Raw genomic sequence first — 22,205 nt, 5'->3', positions numbered from 1 at the left:
GGTTCCCTTATCTTCACATCATCACCAACACTTGTTATAGCTTGACTTTTTGATAATAGCCATTCTAATATGGGTCAGTTGGTATCTCACTGTGGTTTTGATTTGTATTTCTCTGATAGCTAGTGATGTTAAATGTCTTTTCATGCGCTTGTTGGTCAACTGTATGTCTTCTTTGGAAAAATGCCTATTCAGGTCCTCAACCCTTTGGATAATGTTTGCTCTTTAGTTGTTGAGTTGTATGATTTCTTGATGTATTTTGGATATTAATCCCTTATTAGATATATAGTTTGTGAATATCTTCTTCTGTTCGGTAGGTTGTCTTCTCATTTTGTTGTGCAGAAGCTTTTTAGTTTAGTGTAGCCCCATTTGTTTAATTTTGTTTTTGTTTCCCTTGCTTGAGGAGACATATTTAGAAAGATATTGCTAAGACTGACATCAAAGAGCATGCAGCCTATATGTTCTTATAGGAGTTTTGTAGTTTTGGTTCTTACATTCAAGCCTTAGATTTCTGTTTATGGTGTGAAGTAGTGATCTGGTTTCTTTCTTTTTTTCTTTTTTGCCTGTGGCTGTCCAGTTTTCTTAAAACTATTTATTGAAGAGACTGTCTTTCCTCCACTGTATATTCTTGGCTTCTTTGGATGATGGCATTTTTGAGGAAGTGCAGAACTATATTGTAACTCTGGGATAGCTCAATAAAATACTTCTACTTTCTACCTTTCCCTTTTCCTTCCCTCTCTGCCTCTTTCTCTCCTTTTTTCCTTCCTTTCTTGTCAAGACTCAAATGTCTCATGTTTGAAACACATGTTTTCCTTTTGAAATTTTTTAGTACCACAAACTGCCATTTATACACAATAGAACCTCGAGTACTGCCTAGCATTTATTAGGTCTCAATATTTGCTTATTGAACTGAACAAATTGCCCAGATTACATTAAATTTGTTATAGCCCTGAAGTTTGTTCTCTATTTGTCATATGAAGAAGAAAGAATCTTCTCACCTCTTCTCTAATATACAACTGTATTTAATGTTGTATTGTTTCCTTTTTGTAAGTTATGATTGTGTTTTAGAATAGTTTGTTTTCACTCTACCTTTATTCTTTCACATTACAGTATAATCATTTTTTTGGTTCTTTTAGATATAATTTTAAAAGTGTGCATCATAGTTCCTATCCTTTTAATTATTTATTTGTTGCTGTATACTTATGTTGTTTTCCAATATTTTAATGCTATAGAGGTGCTACAGCAATTGTCTTGATATATATCAAGGCAATTTTCTTTAGTATTTTGCAATATTTCCTTAGTATATTTCTTAACATGTGTAATTACTAGGCCAAAGGAACCAGAGCATATTTATTAGGTTGGTGAAAAAGTAATTACAGCTTTGAACCATGAATTTTAAATCATTATAACAAATAAAGACTCACACATATCTTTATTAATCAAAATAGGAACCATTATAATCAACAGATTTTTGCCAACATGAAATAAGTTTATATATTCCCGTAGCTTGAAAATCCATGCTTCAGGATCCAACAAACTCCTGAAAAACATTTTCTGTATCCTGCTGGTTGTAAAGTATTTTCACTGCAAGAAGTTGTCAAGATGCTTGAAGAAGTGGTAGTCAGTTGACAATAGGTTGACTGAATATGACAGATCAGGCAAAGCTTTGTAGCTCAATTTGTTTAACTTTTGAAGCATTTGTTATGTGATGTGCAGTTGGGTGTTGTCATGGAGAATTGGGCCGTTTCTGACCAATGCCAGATGCAGGCATTGCAGTTTTCGGTTCATCTCATCGATTTGCTGAGCATACTTCTCAGATGCAATGGTTTCACTTGGATTCTGAAAGCTGTAGTGGATCAGATGGGCAGCAGACCATGAAGCAATGACCATGACCTTTTTTTGGTGTAAGTTTGGCTTTGGCAAATGCCTTGGAGCTTCTTCTTGGTGCAACCACTGATCTTGGTCATCGCCAGTTGTCGTAGAAAATCCAAGTTTCATCACACATCACAATTTGATCAAGAAATGGTTTGCTGTTATTGCATAGAATAAGATAAGATGACACTTCAAAATGACAGTTTTTTTGACTTTTGGTCAGATCATGAGGCACCCAGTTATCGAGCTTTATCACCTTTTCAATTTGCTTCAGATGCTGAATGACCATGGAATGGTTGACATTGAGTTTTTCAGTAGCTTCTCCTGTAGTTCTAAGAGGATCAGCTTCAGTGATCCTTTCAATTGGTTGTTTTCAACTTCCAGTGACTGGTCACTATGCTCCTCTTCTTCAAGGCCCTTGTCTGCTTTGCAAAACTGTTTGAACCACCGCTACATTTTGTGTTCATTAGCCGTTCATGGGCCAAGTGCATTGTTCATGTTGCGAGTTGTCTCTGCTGCTATAACCCATTTTGAACTCGAATAAAAAAAATCACTGGAATCTGCTTTTTATCTAACATCTTTTCTATAGTCTCAAATAAATTTAAAATAAATAGCAAGTAATAAGTCATTAACAAAAGAATATAAAATAAGAAGTGTGCATTAAAAAGATGTATAACATAACCACATTTATTTAAGAATATATTCCAATAGCAAATGGCAAATTTCAGCACTGCAAAATTGCAAGTACTTTTGCACCAACCTAATAGTTACTACTAATATTCAAGGTATAAAGCATTTTTAAGTCTTGTGATATGTATAGCTGAATTGCATTCTGAAAGGTTAACAGCTTTATGTACATATTCTTGCTTCCTTATCTTTGCAAGGATTGGATATCCCATTAAAGTATTTTGGTATGAAAAAATATATATTAATATTTAACATGTACTTTTTGTTTTTTAATTTTTACAATGTTCTGTTGGTTTCTGCCATCCAACAACATGCATCAGCCATAATTATACATATGTCACCTCATCTTGAGCCTCCATCCCCTCCCCTCGATCCTACCCCTCTTGGCCATCACAGAGCACCAGATTGGGCTCCCTTTGTTATACGGAAACTTCTCACCAGCTATCCATTTTACACACGATAGTGTATGTGTGCTGATGCTACTTTCTCCATTCATCCCACTCTCTCCCTCCCCCACTGTGTCCACTAGTCCATTCTGTGCAACTGTGTCTCCATTCCTTCCTTGCAAATAGGTTCATCAATATCATTTTTCTAGATTCCATATATATATATATATATGTATAAATAAACATACTATATTTGTTTTTCTAATTCTAACTTACTTCACTCTGTATGATAGGCTCTAGGTTCATCCACCTCACTAGAATTGACTCAAATTCATTCTTTTCTATGACTGAGTAATATTCCATGGGATTTTCCAGGCAATAGTACTGGAGTGGATTGCCATTTCCTTCTCCAGGGGACCTTCCCGACCCAGGGATTGAACCCGGGTCTCCCGCATAGTAGACTGACATTTTACCATCTGAGCCACCAGGGAAGTCCTATATATGTACTACATATACATTTTTAAAGGTATTGGTGAGGCTGAAATTTTAAATGTATTTTGTTAATCATTTAAATTTTTAACCACAAATGATGCATTTTTCTAAAACCTACTTCAAACATCTTAAATACTGTGTTTTTCCCAAACATATTTATCCTGCTCAACCACTCTCTTTTCTGTTATCAGTCATCTTTCCCAGTCTCATCAGTGATGGTTCATATTTCATCATCTCTATCCTAGCTCAACCCTCTCTCAACAGATAATTTTGCCTCCTACACTCCAAAGCAACAGAGGTCATTAACTGAAACTTTGACTTCCCTTTCCTCTGCCTCCAAATCCCTGTTATGTGACAATGAACAGCAATCAGGAAATGCATAACTCTGTAGGAGTAGAATCCCATGGGTTGTCAAAGGGAAAAGCCCAGCTGAGAAATCTGGAAGTGATCCTTTGGTGGCGGTGAAGGCTCAAAACAACATTATCTGGTAAAGAGAGGGAAAGTTAGTCGTTACCACCATGCAAAAATGTAATGGTTCCTTCCCTTTAGCAAAGTCAGCATTGAGTTAGCATCTAAGGCAGGAAATGCCACACCACTGTATCCACAATACTGTAGCAATGCAATCAGGCATCTCAGAAGGAACCAGGCCAAATTAGAATTTTAATATTTTCTTAAAATCCGTTACATCTTTGCTTTTGCATTTCCTATTTTTCAGTCTTCTGTTCATTCATTCAACCACTGTTTATTGAGACACTTTACATGATTTTAAGTGAGTCAAAACCCCTGTTTTCATGAAACTTACAGCATTCATGGAGTAAATGAGATAAATAAATGCATGGTATGATAAAAGGTGATATTTGCTAGGCAGTAAAAAGAGAATGAGGTGTTCTGCTGCAGAGGGGAATTGATGGAATTACAAATAGGATACTTAAGGAAGACCTGTCTGATCATAAGTTCTGAAAGAAATGAGAGTGTTAGCCATGCAGATATCTGTGAGATGAACCTAATGAACAGAGGGAAGAGCAAGTACAAAGGCTCTATGGCATGAAGCAGCCTGATGCCTTCAAGGAGCAACAAGGAGCCCAGTGTGACTGGCAGAGTGACTGAGGAGATAAATAGGATGAAAAGAGGTCAGTGGGGTAACAGAAACCGTTCATGGTAGTTTTCTCAGCCACTGTAATTAGTTTGGCTTTTCTTAAGGGTGAGAAGGGAAGTCACTGGATAATTCTGATGAGACGTCAGTTCAGTTCAGTTGCTCAGTCTTGTCCTACTCTTTGTGACCCCATGGACTGCAGCACGCCAGGCCTCCCTGTCCATCGCCAACTTCAAGAGTTTATTCCAACTCATGTCCATTGAGTTGGTGGTGCCATCCAAAAATCTCATCCTCTGACATCCCCTTCTCCTCCCGCCTTCAATCTTTCCCAGCATCAGGGTCTTTTCAAATGAGTCAGCTCTTTGCATCAGGTGGCCAAAGTATTAGAGTTTCAGCTTCAGCAACAGTCCTTCCAATGACTATTTAGGACTGATTTCCTTTAGGGTGAACTGGTTGGATCTCCTTGCTGTCCAAGGGACTCTCAAGAGTCTTCTCCAACACCACAGTTCAAAAGCATCAGTTCTTCGGTGCTCAGCTTTCTTTACAGTCCAGCTCTCACATCCATACATGACTACTGGAAAAACCATAGCTTTGACTAGACAGACCTTTGTTGGCAAATTAATGTCTCTGCTTTTTAATATGCTATCTAGATTGGTCATAACTTTTCTTCCAAGGAACAAGTGTCTTTTAATTTCATGGATGAGACATAGCAAGTGAATATGTAGAAATATGCAGTATGTCAGATGTTGAGAAGTGCTTGGAGAAAGATAGAAACAAGAGAAAAGAAATGGTGATGCACCAGAACAAAAGAGAGAGGACCAAAATGAATAAAATTAGAAGTGAGAGGAGAAGTTACAACCAATATCACAGAAATGCAAACAATCATAAGAAAATACTGAGAACAATTATATGACAACAAGTTGGGCTATTTAGAAGAAACATATTGTCTTCCAAGACTGAATCAGGAAAAACAGAAAAATCTGAGTAGACCAGTTAATAATAATGAAACTGAATGAGTAATTTAGAAACTATCAATAAGCTAAAGTCAAAGACCAGAAAGCTTCATGGGTGAACTTTACCAATATTTAAAGAGTTAACATCAAGGGAGTGAATGCTTCCAAACTCATTCTATGAGGCCAGCATTCAGTTCAGTTCAGTTCAGTTCAATTCAGTCGCTCAGTCGTGTCCGACTCTTTGCGACCCCATGAATCACAGCACGCCAGGCCTCCCTGTCCATCACCAACTCCCGGAATTTACTCAGACTCACGTCCATCGAGTCAGTGATGCCATCTAGCCATCTCATCCTCTGCCGTCCCCTTCTCCTTCTGCCCCCAATCCCTCCCAGCATCAGAGTCTTTTCCAATGAGTCAACTCTTCGCATGAGGTGGTCAAAGTACTGGAGTTTCAGCCTCAGCATCATTCCCTCCAAAGAAATCCCAGGGCTGATCTCCTTCTGAATGGACTGGCTGGATCTCCTTGCAGTCCAAGGGACCCTCAAGGGTCTTCTCCAACACCACAGTTCAAAAGCATCAATTCTTTGGTGCTCAGCTTTCTTCACAGTCCAACTCTCACATCCATAAATGACCACTGGAAAAACCATAGCCTTGACTAGACGGACCTTTGCTGGCAAAGTAATGTCTCTACTTTTCAATATGCTATCTAGGTTGGTTACCCAAATACCAAAACCAAAGATACACACACAAAAATTTATAGGCCAATATCCCTGACAAGCATAGATGCAAACTGCTCAACAAAACGTTAGCAAATCAAATTTCACAATGCACTAAAAGAATTATGCATTGGGATCAAATAGGATTTATTCCAAGGATATGAAGATGGTTCAGTACTTGCAGATCAGTCAGTGTGACACACCACACAACATTAATAAAAATCACATGATCATGTCAATAGATATAGAAAAAACATTTGATAAAATTCATCCTCCATTAATGGTAAAAACCTCTCTACCAAGTTGGTGTAATTGGAACATACCTTAACATAATAAAGCCTATTTATAACAAAGCTAACATCATGCTCAACAGTGAAAAATTAAAGCATTTTCTCTAAGATCACATTTTTTAGTAGCATATGGTTTATTCTCTACATGTTTGCAATTTCCCCATTTTCTTCCTGTATTTGATTTCCAGTTTTATACTATTGTGTTCAGAAAAATACTTAACATAATTTCTATCATCTTAAATTTGTTGAGTCTTGGTTTTTTCCCCCTAGTATGTGATCTGTTCTAGAAACTGTTCTATATGCACTTGAAAAGAATGTGTGTTCTGTTTTTGGTTGGAATGTCCTGTAGACATTCATTTCAACTTCACTTTATGTCTCACTGCTTCCTTATTGATCTTCTGTCTGGGTGATCTGTCCATTGATGTAAGTTGGCTGTTAAAGTCCCCCAATCTTATAATATTATTGTCAGTTTCTTCCTTTATATCTATAAATATTTGCTTAATTATTGGCTATATTAGGTGCACATATGTTAATGAATAATATTCCTCTTTTTGTATTGATCCCTTTATCATTATATAATACCCTATTTTGTCTTTTGTTATAGACCTTGTCTCAGCCTTGCTCTCTGAAATGTATTGAGTGTTACCACACCAAGGAGAAGGGGATGACAGAGAATGAGATAGTTGGATGACATCACTGACTTAGTGGACATGAATTTGAGCAAACCCTGGGAAATAGTGAAGGACAGGAAAGCCTGGAGTGCTGCAGTTCTTGGGGTCACAAAGAGTGGGACATGACTTAGCAACTGAACAACAAAACACCCAGGCTCAGGCTAGGTGCTTACAGACACAGTGCCTTTGTTTCACCCAACAACTCCTTGGGGGTACTATTATTATCCTTCCCATTTTACAGATTTGGAAATGGGGGATCAGAGAGTATAACTTGCTGATGATCAGAATGCTGGCATTCAGCAGGATACAAATCCAAGTCTTCCTAACTCAGGGTTTTTCAACCTCAATACTATTGATACATTGGACCAGAAAATTCCTTGTTCTGGGGACCATTCTGTGCACTGTACAACATCTGTGCACTGACCCCAACATCTCTGGGGTCCACTCGCAAGATGCCAGTGCCAGTCCCCACCCCATGGAGTGGCAAAAACCAAAAATGTCTTTAGACATGACCAGATGTGCCCATGGGGGTGGGATAAAGTCCCCTTGTTTAAAAACCACTGCCCTGACATGAGGGTGGGGGAGGTGGGAGAAATGGCAGACATTATCATTATTACAGAGGATGAGGGACTGTGTTGTTAGGGAAGATTCTGAACGCTGATATCAATCTCTGACCCAGTCTAGAAACAGGGTCAGTTTTTTTTTTTTTTCCTCTGCTTTATGATGAAAAGGACAAAGCTTGTTCATTCTTTCATTCAGTAGACATTGCTGAGCACTCACTAAGTACCAAACCCTGATCTAGCTGTTGAGGAGAAAGCAAGGAACAAAACAAAAATTCCTGTCCTCACAGAGGTTACATTCAAGGTAATACGTGAACAAGTGAAGCACGTGGTATCCCAGACAATGATAAAGGCCATAGCAACAGAGTATGCAGGTGGGCCAGGGTGGGCATAGGAATACTGGTGGGGACTTACAATGCTAAATAAGGTGGCCAGGTTTGGCCTCACTCAGAAGGTGACACTTGGGCAGAGACTCACAGTAGGGGAGCGACTGAGGCCAGCTGAAGTTTCAGGGAAGGACGTTGCACAGGGAATAGTAAGTGCCAAGGCCCTGGGGCCTCTGGCAGGTTGAGGATTAGTAAGTGCAACCAGAGTGGAATTAGGAGGGGGCGATGAGGTCAGAGTGTTGGTGGAAGGAACAGTGTGTGTGACGTCCACAGTCACTTTGTTATTGTTCAGCCTCTAAGCTGTGTCTGACTCTTTGCAGCCTCATGGACTGCAGCATGTTAGGCTGTGCTGTTCTTCACTATCTCTCAGAGTTTGCTCGAACTCATGTCCATTGAGTCAGTGATGCTGTCCAACTGTCTCATCCTCTGCTGCCCTCTTCTCTTTTTGCCTTCAGTCTTTCCAAGCATCAGGGTCTTTTCCAATGAGTTGGCTCTTCATATCAGGTGGCCAAAGTATTGGATCTTCAGCTTCAGCATCAGTTCTTCCAATGACTCTTCAGAGCTGATTTCCTTTAGAAATGACTTGTTTGATCTCCTTGCAGTCACTTAGCCAAGGCCATTTCTAGTAGCAGTGCTAGATGCAAGCTTGGACTTTTGAGCTCTCCTTTCCAGCTGGGTCAGGTTGCACAAGCCACATTCTCCTCTGTATGGGCCCTGTCCTAGAACCAGGCTCTCACCTGAGTTTGTGACTCACCTGGCTGGACCAATGCTTGCAAGATATGGGAAGGTGGAGAGTGCAGGTGGTGGTATATAAGTGGAGCACATCTGCCATCTCCCAGCTGTGTCAAATGGTCCTGTCCTGAGCACAGTCTCCTCTTGGCCTCTCCTATGGTAGAAACAGCAGGATGTTGATCTCGTTCCTTCTCCTGCTTCTTGCTACAGCTTGCGTGGTCTCTGTGGGTGTCGGACTATGGGTCGTCGGCAACCACTTCCTCACCACAGACATCCCTGCTGCCATCAGCCATCCAGTGAGACTGTGGATCTTCAACTGCATCTTCCAGCTTTTGATAACATGGGTGAGTTTTGTTTGTCCCCTCCTCCAGAGAATAATATCCCTGGGTCAGGAAGATCCCCTGGAGAAGGAAACGGCAACCCACTTCAGTGCTCTTGCCTGGAAAACCCCATGGAAGGAGGAGCCCGACAGGCCTTTGCAGTCCATGGGGTTGCAGAGAGTTGGGCATAACTGAGCAACTTCATTTTCTTTCCAGAGAATTAAGAGCAGATTCGGAAAACAAAGGGCTGCCCTGGTGATTTAGACAGTAAAGAATCCGCCTGCCAGTGCAGGAGACCTGGGTTCAATCCTTGGTTTGGGAAGCTCCCCTGGAGAAGGGAATGGCTACCCATTCAAATATTCTTGCCTGGAGAATCCCATGGACAGAAGAGCCTGGCGGGCTACAGTTCACAGGGTCGCAAAGAGTCAGATATGACTGAGCAACCAACACTAACTAACTAGAAAAAGGACATACCAGTAGCTTTCAGTTAAATTGACAGTCACATCATGGCTGTGGAGGCTGACGGCATATTACCAAACCTGAAGATTTCTATTGGATAATATGGTTCTTAACCTCTTCCTGATGTTTTTCAAGCTGGCCTAGGCTAAGAGCCACAACATTCCAAAAATGATTCACTTCCTCAGATAACAGAGAAATTCCACCCTACCTCCTGTCTTATTTTCTCCATGGCATCCACCATTCTGTGGAATGGTGAAGACAGGGATAATTGTTCTGAATTTGGGGCCCATGTTGGCTACCTGCTGCCTAGAACCAGCCAACCACAAAATAAAGAGATGTAGCAGATGAGTAAATGAGCAGAGATGAGTGCAACTCCAGAATGTGACTTTTTAGAAAAATATTTTGTTGCTTTTGAGAGATGGAAAACTTTCTGTAACATAGTCAGATTCTGCTCATTGTTGCTGGTTTGTATAATTTAATCAAATACTTGTAATTATATCATGGTGAGAATTGTGTAAATATTGCCAATTAGGATTTGCTGTGATTTTCCAAAGGGCTGATGGAGACTGAATAGAGAAGATACATTTTAGTCTCTTACTTCAGTGATGAAGTAATGAAAAGTGATGGCAAACACTTATTCTCAATGTAACCTTGATGGAGGAGAACTCGGGGGCCAATTTTCTTACCTATATGGAGAAAGCAATGGCACTCCACTCCAGTACTCTTGCCTGGCAAATCCCATGGGCGGAGGAGCCTGGTAGGCTGCAGTCCATGGAGTCCCTAGGAGTTGGACATGACTGAGCGACTTTATTTTCACTTTTCGCTTTCATGCATTGGAGAAGGAAATGGCAACCCACGGAAATGGCAACCCACTCCAGTGTTCTTGCCTGGAGAATCCCAGGGACGAGGGAGCCTGGTGGGCTGCTGTCTCTGGGGTCGCAGAGTCAGATACGACTGAAGCGACTTAGCAGTAGCAGCAGGGTCAGCTTGTACGAGATGGGATGGTTCAGTCCTGTGGTTTTCCTGGCCTTGACTCTCATAGTCTACACTTTGGGTTTCCAAATACAGTGACTCAAGTTCCTCATCTACAGGATCAGGGAAAGTAATAGACCCAGCTTCATAGCACTTGGTGGGTACGTAATGAATTAATCTACTCAGAGTGGACTTTATGTGCCCAGTACAGAGTAAACTGTCCATAAATATTAGCCTTATTGCTATTTTTTGATTTTTTTTCTACAAAGTTGTGTAACTGCTATGTGTCATTTTCCCTTTCCAGCTCTGAGGATTAGTGATAGGTGAGAGAAATAAAGCCCCAGACAGAGATGACTTGCAGGCAGTCTGAACACTCATGGCAGTGCTGGGTGGGGAGTCAGCAATAAATAAGCAAACTTGCTACAAATAAATCAAATGACGAAGTGGCAGGTGCTGTGAGGAGAGTAAAACAGTAGGGCTATAGTAGAGTAACCTGGAGTTCCTAGAACCCTCAAGGGTAACAGAATACAAAGAGTCCATGAGTTTGGATGGGGTGGAAATTGCCCCATTTTCACTTAACCTCTACAAATGTGGTATTTCCTTCCATCATGCATGAAGGGAACAAATCACCACTGGGACAGCAGAACCCTCAACTTTGTCAGCAAGAGGAATCACAGATATTCTCAGAGCCTATTACAGGCATAGCAGATTGCAAGCAATCGCACGTGTACCTTGTTCTTTTGAAATTATGATAGTATTAGACCAGCCACTAGATCTTCTATTTAGTATGCTAATAAGGAAGTACTGAAGGTATATTATTATAGCATACATTTACTCTAATATTTTGATAACTATATTTCAGTAAAATATAATAATCCTATGTATTTTATTTTATATATTCAAATGTATTCTGTGAAAAGGCCACAAACTTTGCTAAAAGCCCAAGTGCTCTTGGTACAGAAAGGATGAGAAACCACTAGAAAGAGAGTGCTTGGGGGAGAGCCCACATTACTTGTTTATATTTTTTATCATGCAAACTTACAGACATAACCCAAGGAGATAGAATAGTATAAAGAAGCCTCAGACATTCAACTCATATTATTCATGATTATTGATTCCCAACCAATCTTACTTCATCTGTGCCCCTGTGTTTCCCCTCATTCCCATTTCCTCATAAGTAGATCCTAGATATCATATTCTTTTTATCTAAAAATATTTCTCTAGGTATCTCTAAAAAATAAGACCTCCCTCTGCCCCACCATCCCTTTGAAAAAACAACCACTATGCAATTCAGTTCAGTTCAGTCACTCAGTTGTGTCCGATTCTTTGTGACCCCATGAATTGCAGCACTCCAGGCCTCCCTGTCCATTACCATCTCCCGGAGTTCACTCAGACTCATGGCCATCGAGTCAGTGATGCCATCCAGCCATCTCATCCTCTGCCGTCCCCTTCTCCTACTGCCCCCAATCTCTCCAGGCATCAGAGTCTTTTCCAATGAGTCAACTCTTCGCATGAGGTGGCCAAAGTACTGGAGTTTCAGCTTCAGCATCATTCCCTCCAAAGAAATCCCAGGGCTGATCTCCTTCCAAATGGACTGGTTGGATCTCCTTGCAGTCCAAGGGACTCTCAAGGGTCTTCTCCAACACCACAGTTCAAAAGCATCAATTCTTCGGTGCTCAGCTTTCTTCACAGTCCAACTCTCACATCCATAAATGACCACTGGAAAAACCATAGCCTTGACTAAATGGACCTTTGTTGACAAAGTAATGTCTCTGCTTTTGAATATGCTATCTAGGTTGGTCATAACTTTTCTTCCAAGGAGTAAGCGTCTTTTAATTTCATGGCTGCAGTCACCATCTGCAGTGAGTTTGGAGCCCCCCAAAATAAAATCTGAAACTGTTTCCACTGTTTCCCCATCTATTTCGCATGAAGTGATGGGACCAGATGCCATGATCTTTGTTTTCTGAATGTTGAGCTTTAAGCCAACTTTTTCACTCTCCACTTTCACATTCATCAAGAGGCTTTTTCATTCCTGTTCACTTTCTGCCAGAAGGGTGGTGTCATCTGCATATCTGAGGTTATTGATATTTCTCCTGGCAATCTTGATTCCAACCTGTGCTTCCTCCAGCCCAGCGTTTCTCATGATGTACTCTGCATATAAGTTAAATAAGCAGGGTGACAATATACAGCCTTGACATACTCCTTTTCCTATTTGGAACCAGTCTGTTGTTCCATGTCCAGTTCTAATTGTTGCTTCCTGATCTGCATACAGGTTTCTCAAGAGGCACGTCTGGTATTCCCATGTCTCTCAGAATTTCCCACAGTTTATTGTGATCCACACAGTCAAAGGCTTTGGCATAGTCAATAAAGCAGAAATAGATGTTTTTCTGGAACTCTCTTGCTTTTACCATGATCCAGCGGATGTTGGCAATTTGATCTCTGGTTCCTCTGCCTTTTCTAAAACCAGCTTGAACATCTGAAAGTTCACGGTTCATGTATTGCTGAAGCCTGGCTTGGAGAAATTTGAGCATTACTTTACTAGCGTGTGAGATGAGTGCAATTGTGCGGTAGTTTGAGCATTCTTTGGCGTTGCTTTTCTTTGGGATTGGAATGAAAACTGACCTTTTCTAGTCCTGTGGCCACTGGTGAGTTTTCCAAATTTGCTGGCATATTGAGTGCAGCACTTTCATAGCATCATCTTTCAGGATTTGAAACAGCTCAACTGGAATTCCATCACCTCCACTGGCTTTGTTCGTTGTGATGCTTTCTAAGGCCCACTTGACTTCACATTCCAGGAAGTCTGGCTCTAGGTGAGTGATCACACCATTGTGATTATCTGGGTCGTGAAGATCTTTCTTGTATAGTTCTTCCGTGTATTCTTGCCACCTCTTCTTAATATCTTTGGCTTAATTATCACTCTTTAAAATAGCAGCAGGTGCTTAGGATGGCCATGATGACTAGAATGGTCCAGAAAGGCCTCCCTGGGAAGAGACCACACATGCAGACTGAGGTGGGAGCCTTTCCAGAGGCCCTTGAGGGGTGACCAGAGCCTGGTTTGTGGAGCTAGGTGTCTGAAGAGAGAGAATTGAGAGGTATTGGTACTGGAGCAGTGAGGGTCTCGGTGAGGATGGATTTTCTGCAGGTGATGGAGGCACAGTGGGGGACTTGCAGGCTTGTGGTCCAGCCTGCAGCCACTCTGCAGAGGGTACTACGGTGGTAGAGCCCTGACACAGCATACTCTGAAACGCTTCTCATACCATTTCCTTTTCTCTCACCAACAGGGGATGATTTTTGAGAAACTGAGAATCTGCTCTATGCCCCAGTTTGTCCGTTTCGTTCACGATCTGCCGCCACTAAGGAAGCATCCGGATGTGGTGGTCAAGGACCTCCGGTTTGGGACAATACCCGTGAAGCTGTACCAGCCCAAGGCATCCACAAGCGGTCTCAGGCCTGGCATTGTGTTCTTCCATGGTGGCGGGGGCATCTTAGGGAGCCTGAGTAAGAGTCCTTTCCTTAGATCCCTTGCCTGGAGTATGATGTCCCAGACCCACCTTTCAGCAGGAGGTGGCACTCCTATCATCTTCCTGGGGTCTCAAAGCTGCTATTATGACCAGGGGATACCAGGACAGTTACCGAGGCCCAGATTATATACATATGTATATATACCATACATATATATTAAGGATTTCTCTGGTGGCTCAGATGGTAAAGTGTCTGCCTGCAATGCGGGAAACCCGGGTTTGATCCCTGGGTTGGGAATGTCCCCTGGAGAAGGAAATGGCAATGCCAGTAGTCTTGCTGGAAAATTCCACGGACAGAGGAGCCTGGTAGGCTAAAGTCCATGGGGTCACAAAGAGTCAGACATGACTGAGTGACTTCACTTTCTCTCTCTCTCTCTCTCTCTCTCTCACACACACACACAAACAATTCATACAACATAAAAGTCACCATTTTAAAGTGTACAATTCAGTGGTATTTAGTACACTCAAATGTGTGACCACCACCTCTATTTAGTTGTAAATAAGGATTAAAAACAATGAAAACACAAGTGTGTTTCACAGTAGGTGTTGCTTGAGACAAATTTCTGGTACAGACAGACAGGAGGACTAAAGAGTAAAGGAAAATTCGGGAGGGGGGGAAATGAGCGCAAAATTGGGTCAATGTTATATGTCTTAATTTTTTCCATTGTGGAGAAATTAGAGAGAAAAACCGCCTTTACATAGTACTTCTTGATCTGTGGAATGCCAGGGTCCCTTTGCTGTAGACTTTGAGAATAAGGGATTTAATACAACTGTGGTTTTGTTTTGGTTTGCATAATCAATGATGATAAGGCAATATTTATTTGTTGACATTATTAATATTTACATGGCAGATACTATAGAATCTGTGTAGATGCATAATCTTTTTTTGTAAATTTTTTTAAATTGTGGTAAAAGCCACATAATATAAAACATATTTATTGGTACAATTCAGATGCACTAAATACATCCACATTGTTGTACAACTCTCATCATCATCTATTTCCTGAATTTTTTACCTTCCTAAACTGAATCTCTGTCCCCATTAAACACAGCCCTCTTTTCTCTTCCCAACACCCCACTGGACCCTGGCATCTACCACTGTACTTTCTGACCATGAATTTGATTATTCTATATTCTACGTAACTCGTGTAAGTGGAATCAAACAGTATTTGTCTGCACCTAATATATATTGAAAAGCATCTCGTCTAAGTCCCCAACAACCCTATCACTGTCATTATATCCATTTTATAGAAGAGGAAATGAAGCTTCAGGGAGGTGAAGGGACCCACCCGGTACAACTTTAGGTCAAGCTAAAAGGAGGAAAACTTGGGATCTGAACTCAGGTCTGAATCCATAGCTCACCCACTGAACTACTGTACTCCATGGTCAGACATCTTCTCAGACGCTGTGAATGCACTGTAGATTCGATAGGGTTGCAGGTGTGGGTTGGGGGTGAGTCTTAGAGAAAGCTGTTGAGACAGCTCGACAGAGGAGAGTGATAAAGTAGAGAGTAAGACTGACTACAGCTGGAGGAGAATCTGCGAAACCTTGTTAGAATCAAGCCAGCCCTTTGACCTCTGAAGTTGTCCTTAAGAAGGGGCAGGTGAGGAGCCCGCTAACCTCCCTAACTTAAATGTTTCAAACCTTTTGTTTTTTAGAAACACACCATGGCATATGCTGTAATTTGTGTAAGAAGAGTGATGCGGTGGTTCTAGCAGTTGGGTGAGTAAGGCAAGGATATGGAGATGCTGGGATTTCAGGAGCCCCAGGGGCAATAAAGGGGAGGGAGCCAGGAGTCTGTGGCAGGCCGGTGTTGAGGGACGCCAGGAGCACAGGATGGGCTGTGAGATGATGGTGAGCAGGAGGGCAGGGAAGAGAGAGGAAGGGAGAAGCAGGGAGAGGCAGAGATGGGGCATTCCTCCTGAGGGTGGCCCTTGAAAGTGAAAGTGAAAGTCTCTCAGTTGTGTCCAACCCTGTGTGACTCCATGGACTATACAGTCCATGGAATTCTCCAGGCCAGAATACTGGAGTGGGTAGCCTTTCCCTTCTCCAGGGGATCTTCCCAACCCAGGGCTCAAACCCAGGTCTCCTGCATTGCAGGCAGATTCTTTACCAGCTGAGCCACAAGGGAGGATGCATTTAGAGCATTACATCATCTGGAAACTGGATAGGGGGTGGTATTTGCAAAGTACATCTGGGTGGTCTTTGCAAAGTACATCCAGGGCAGAGCTTCACTACCAGTGCATGTCTGGGTGGAATACTGTACGTGAAGCAGAACAGCCCTGTACCTTCTACACACTGAGTACCTCCCACCACCAAATGCACACAATGCCCTGCACTGTAACCAGGACAGTCTCAGACACTGCCACATCATTTCCAAGTGCTCCAGAGAGGGAGGTCCACCCTGGTGAGACCCACTGAAGGAAGCAGGAAAAATGAAAACGCCACTGTCTCTCCTAACTGATCTGGGCGAGTCACCACACAACCTGGAACCTCAACAGGGCACAGAGACACCTGAAGAGACCCTCCCTGGGTCTCCTGCCTGACACATCATCACCCAGGGCCTGGGTGGTTCCTTCTGATGTGAAGCTGTTCCTGCAGTTTCATTTAAATGCACATACCAGGAAGAGATATCCACTGCCAACATCTAGGTGGGGATATAGCCAGTGAAGTAAGTAAAATTGACAGAAGTCAGTCCTCAGGCATTTCTGAGCCTACGTGCCTGGGCATTGAAGGCTTTGTCTGTCATCTCATTTAAGACTTCTAGTTGACTTCACCTTCTCAAGCCTCAGAAAAAGAACTTTATAGAAGAAATATGGGCAGAAGGATGTTAGACACAGGTGTTTTGGGCCCTGTAGGAGTGGTGAATGTAAACCGTATTCCTTGATTCCTTTTCAGATACCGCATGATGCCTAAGCATAAGTTTCCAGTGATAGTAACAGACTGCATAGTGGGTACAATCCATTTCTTGAAGTCCTTGAATACGTATGGGGTGGATCCAGCCCGGGTCATAGTCTGTGGTGACAGTGTGGGCGGGGCCGTGGCAACAATCCTTTGTCAAAAGTTTGTGGACCGTTCTGATCTCCCCAAGATTCGTGCTCAGATCCTCATCTATTCCACTCTCCAGAGCCTGGATTTCCAGTCCCCTTCCTATCAGCAGAACAAAAACATTCCACTGCTCAGCCAGAATTTGATCTTCTATTGTTGGTGTGGTTACCTGGACATCAGCCCCTCCTGGAGAAGCGCTGTATTGAAAGGCACCCACTTGCCTGCAGAAGTCTGGGAAAAGTACAGGAAGTGGTTGGGTGCAGAAAACATCCCAGACAAGTTTAAGAAGAGAGGTTACCTGCCTGTGTCCCGTGAGCCCCTGAATGAGGCTGCCTATCTGGAGACAAAAATCATTCTAGATGTGATGAACTCACCCTTGATTGCAGACGATGAAGTAGTGTCTCGGCTCCCTGAAGCTTGCATCGTGAGCTGTGAGTATGATGTACTTCGGGATGATTCGCTGTTGTACAAGAAGAGGTTGGAGGACCTGGGGGTTAGAGTAACTTGGCACCACATGGAGGATGGTTTTCACGGAGTGTTGACCACCATTGACATGACCTTCTTTTACTTTCCTTGCTCCTCGAGGATTCTGGATGCTGTGGCTCATTTCATAAAGGGGCTGTGACCATTTTTCCTTCCTGCTGCAGTTGCAAAAGTATGGATTCTGCCATCATCTGGTTCTCATTGAGGGTCCCTGTTGTTCATGTAGGTGATGCTGGGTAGGGCTGGGGAGAGTGTGGAGGTTACCATGTCATCTTACATCAGGTTCTGGAATCCTAGAATGCATGTCTCTGATGTCTAAAAGGAGAACAGCAGAACAAACAGGTTTAGGGAAAGGGTGGGCTCTCTGTCCATGATCCATGATCACTGTCAGGGAAAAATCGAGCTGACATTCTTAAGTGACCATTTGCAAAAGGGAATGAACAAGTAAAGACCATTCATGGCCTCCTTGAGGGAGAGTTCAGGCTGCCCAGGCTGATCCAGGCTGTGGGCAATAGGAGTGTCTACTTGTCTGGGCCTTGGAATAAGCTGGGAGCATCATGTGCAATCTCATGGGCCTCTTCCAATCTGGCTCAGAGGGCAGGGGTCCTGATGTCCTAGTATTGGGTGGTGGTGCAGAAACTGGTTTCATCTTCCTCCTCTGGGTACATGGTGACATTTTCCCTGCCCTTTCTCTGTCTCTGAGCTCAGTCTCAACTGCCTGGACTGGAAGAGTGAAGATGGATTGAGTAGGTTTTCCATGGTGGTTGACGCTTAGTGGTAGATGAAAACAGACTGGAGCTCTTGGAGTCAAAGTCAGGCTTTCAGCCAAGGTCTCATAAGCAATATTATATGTTGAAGGGTTAATGTGGCCACAATAGGGAAAGCAGAGATGTGCCTGCAAACGGGACTCTCTGCCTGGGCTGAACATGCTTGCAAACAAGATGTTCTGCCAAGGAGACTGGACACAGCTTTGAGTTTAATGGTCCCTTGCAAATAAGGGAACATTCCCTTCCTGTGATAAGAAGGAAGAAAGGGCTCTGGACAGACTCTGCAGTAAGCAGGAATTTCACTCCCTTTTGCTGTACGATAACATTTATGCACATGCACTATACTGAGAAGGCTTAGTCATACAGTCTGGAATTCTGCCCAGGGGGGCTATATAAAAGTAAACCGCAAGCTTGCTTGCTTGCGCAGTTCTTTTTCCTCCGGCCAGAGTTGTGTCTGTCTCTTGTGTGTGTGTCTTGTCTTTGTGTCATTTCACTCACAATCTTCAACATCTGGTGCCCCACGTGGGGCTCGAGTGAAACCGAAAGGGTGAGTAACCCCGGGGGGATTTTAAATCCATAGCAGGGGAACTTTCGGGAAAATCATGGGGAATTCCTCACCCTAGCAGGGGAACTTTCGGAAAATCATGGGGAATTCCTCATCATCATTATGGACACAATACATGGAGTTGGTCAAAGGATTTCTCCACTCCATAGGCGTTAAGGTCTCGACTCGTCGATTGAGTGAGCTCTTTCACTTGGTGGAGCAATATTGTCATTGGTTTCAATATCAAACTAAGTTACAGTTAAATTTGAAGGAATGGAAAATAATTCAAAAAGAATTGAGAAAGCAACATCAGAAGGGTAATGTGATCCCTTTGAAGTTATGGACATTATGTAATGCTATAACACAGGCTTTGACTTTGCTATCTACTGATAATGAAACTAAATCTAATGCTTCAATGAAGGGAGAGGCAATTTATGAGGATGTGCCAAACGTTGGTGGGGCTTCTGCATTGCCTGAAGGTAAGGATACAGGTGAGCCTCCTTCTGGAAATGGTGAAACATCTGTTAGTTCAGAATCAGATTCAGAGTCTTCTTCAGTTTCGTCAGAGGAGGGCAAAGAAGATCTTTTGCTGGAAGGAATAAAACTCCTCCTGGACCTTGCCGTCGATGCGGGAAGGGGCTTCATTGGACTAATGAGTGCAAATCTAAAACAGACAAAATGGGCAACCCGATACCGGGAAACTATCCTGCGGGCCTAAGTCCTTGAAGCCCAGGAACAATACCGGGGACTTTTCCTCCCTGTCCTCCTGCTGTCCCGCCTACCCCAATCCTGTTCCCTCCCAATGACAGTTACCAGTCAATGCCTCATTAAAAGGACCTCAAATGATGATTTCAGACTTATGGTCTGCTACTTCAGGGAGTGCTGCTGCTGATTTGCCAGTAGCTGAGAATGTTCTTTTGTCACCAGGAGGAGGCATTTACAAATTAAAAACAAATGTATTCAGACCACTGCCTAAAGGCACCTTTGGCTTAATATTAGGCCGTAGCAGCGCGGCTTTGAGAGGTCTAACCATAATTCCTGGGGTAATAGACTCCGACTACGTTGGGGAAATTTTGATTATGGTTTCTACTTCTACCACGCTTTCATTGTTAGCTGGGGAACATATTGCTCAAATACTTCTCCTACCTTATCATCCCTTTTTGGCTCTTCCTAATGAACGAACAGGAGGATTTGGAAGTACTGGGTGACATATATTTTGGGAAATGCTTATCAAAGATTCTCGCCCTGTTCTCTCTTTGATTATACAAGGAAAAAACTTTGAGGGACTAGTAGACACAGGGGCGGATGTTTCAGTCATTTCTTCTCAACAATGGCCCCAAGATTGGAAAAAAGAAAAAAGCCCTCTAATGCTGACGGGACTGGGCTCCATTGCAGATGTCTGGAAGAGTACCCATCCCTTGCAATGCCAATTCCATAATGGAAGATCAGTGTCTGTTACCTTTTATATTGTAAACATACCTATTAATATTTGGGCAAGAGATCTTCTCTCTCCTTTGGGGGCTTTTGTAACCATTCCACCGGAAAACTAGTAGCCACTGCTCAAATTCCTCGAGCACTCCCATTAAAATGGTTAACTAATACTCCAAAATGGGTTGAGCAGTGGCCATTACCACAAATGAAGCTCGAGGCGTTAGAACAGTTAGTACAAAAACAGCTCCAACTTGGTCATATAGAGCCCTCTACCTCCCCCTGGAATTCTCCTGTTTTTTTGTAAAAAAGAAATCTGGAAAATGGAGAATGTTAACCGATTTACGAGAAGTTAATAAATGTATTGAGCCTATGGGGGCATTACAATTGGGACTCCCCTCTCCAGCTCTTATTCCTCAGAATTGGTCCTTAGTGGTGCTAGATCTTAAAGACTGTTTTTTTTGCCATTCCCCTACAATTGCAGGATAGAGATAAATTTGCTTTTACAGTTCCTGTTCTTAATCATGCTCAGCCTGTTAAGTGTTATCAATGGACAGTCTTATCACAGGGAATGACAAATAGTCCTACTTTATGTCAAGAATTCATAGCTCACTCTTTACAATCCCTCCGTCAAGAATACCCCAATTATATTCTATATCATTATATGGATGATCTCCTATTAGCAGCTCCTAGTATTGCTGAACGTGATGAATTCTTTCTAAAAGTACAGGAGGCTTTAAGACTATACAATTTGCAAATAGCCCCAGAAAAAATTCAAAAAGACTTTCCTATTTCATATTTAGGGACAGTATTGGAACAACATAGAATAAGGCCCCCAAAGTTGCAAATCAGAAGAGACCACCTCAAAACCTTAAATGATTTTCAAAAGTTATTGGGAGATATCAATTGGCTACGCCCGGTACTTGGGATTCCTACCTATCAATTACGACATTTGTTTTCTACTTTAGAAGGAGACACAGCTCTGGATAGCCCCCGAACTTTAACCCCATTGGCTTTACAGGAACTTCAATTTGTTGAGCAACGACTAAATGATGGTTTTTTTACTTACTTACATGCATCTCAACCTATTTCGTTTATAATATTTCATACCCCTTATTCTCCATCTGGTGTAATTGCTCAAGAAAAAGGATTAATAGAATGGGTTTTCTTACCTAACAGCTTTTCCAAAAAATTGACTACATATATGGATAAATTAGCCTTCCTTATACAGAAAGGTCGCCATCGTATTTTACAATTGTCAGGATATGAACCACACCAGATTGTTACTCAGTTAACAACTGCTCAAATATCTCGATGTTTACAATTTAATGAAAACTGGCAAATTTCTCTTGCCTCATTTCCTGGTTCGTTTTCTAATCACTATCCATCATCTAAATTGATTGATTTTCTCCGGACTAACTCTATGATATCTCAATCCCCAATTTCAGATATTCCAGTTAAGGGACCTACTATTTTTACAGATGCAAATAAAAATACTGCTGGATATTGGACCCCAGAAAGTTCTAAGTTTCTCCCCCACTCATTTTCTTCTGTACAGCCCGCTGAGTTGTGGGCTATCTATTTAGTTTTGCAAGATTTTCCCCAAATTCCTATTAACATTGTTTCAGATTCTCGATATGCTGTTCTCTCTTGCCTACAGCTTCCCCATGTTTCCCTTCCACTGACCCTTAAAACAGCTATTGATAAATTGTTTTACCAAGTACAACAATTGCTCTTGCAGCATTCAGAATTAATTTTCTTTACTCACATTCGTGCACATTCCACCCTTCCTGGACCCTTATCATTTGGAAATGCTACAATTGATGCC

General features: G+C 42.2%; 1 protein-coding gene across 1 annotated transcript; it reads left to right on the top strand.

The window, feature by feature from the left end:
- The first annotated feature begins 9,008 nt into the window (after positions 1–9,008).
- On the top strand, positions 9,009–17,780 carry AADACL3 (arylacetamide deacetylase like 3). Its single transcript, XM_068985586.1, has 4 exons — positions 9,009–9,179; positions 13,868–14,084; positions 15,766–15,829; positions 17,006–17,780. The coding sequence occupies exons 1-4, from the start codon at positions 9,009–9,011 to the stop codon at positions 17,778–17,780; spliced, it is 1,227 nt and encodes a 408-aa protein (XP_068841687.1).
- Positions 17,781–22,205: the final 4,425 nt, after the last annotated feature.

Source organism: Capricornis sumatraensis, chromosome 14 (assembly GCF_032405125.1).
Source record: "Capricornis sumatraensis isolate serow.1 chromosome 14, serow.2, whole genome shotgun sequence".
NCBI classification, from domain to species: domain Eukaryota; kingdom Metazoa; phylum Chordata; class Mammalia; order Artiodactyla; family Bovidae; genus Capricornis; species Capricornis sumatraensis.
The sequence above is the reverse complement of the archived record's forward strand: the minus strand, read 5'-3'. Positions and strand labels throughout refer to the sequence as shown.

Coding starts and splice junctions, on each gene's coding strand:
- AADACL3 (XM_068985586.1), top strand. CDS start 9,009: ATGTTGATCTCGTTCCTTCTCCTGCTTCTTGCTACAGCTTGCGTGGTC. Junction 9,180..13,867: donor TCCAGCTTTTGATAACATGG/GTGAGTTTTGTT, acceptor TCTCACCAACAG/GGGATGATTTTTGAGAAACT. Junction 15,830..17,005: donor GCGGTGGTTCTAGCAGTTGG/GTGAGTAAGGCA, acceptor ATTCCTTTTCAG/ATACCGCATGATGCCTAAGC.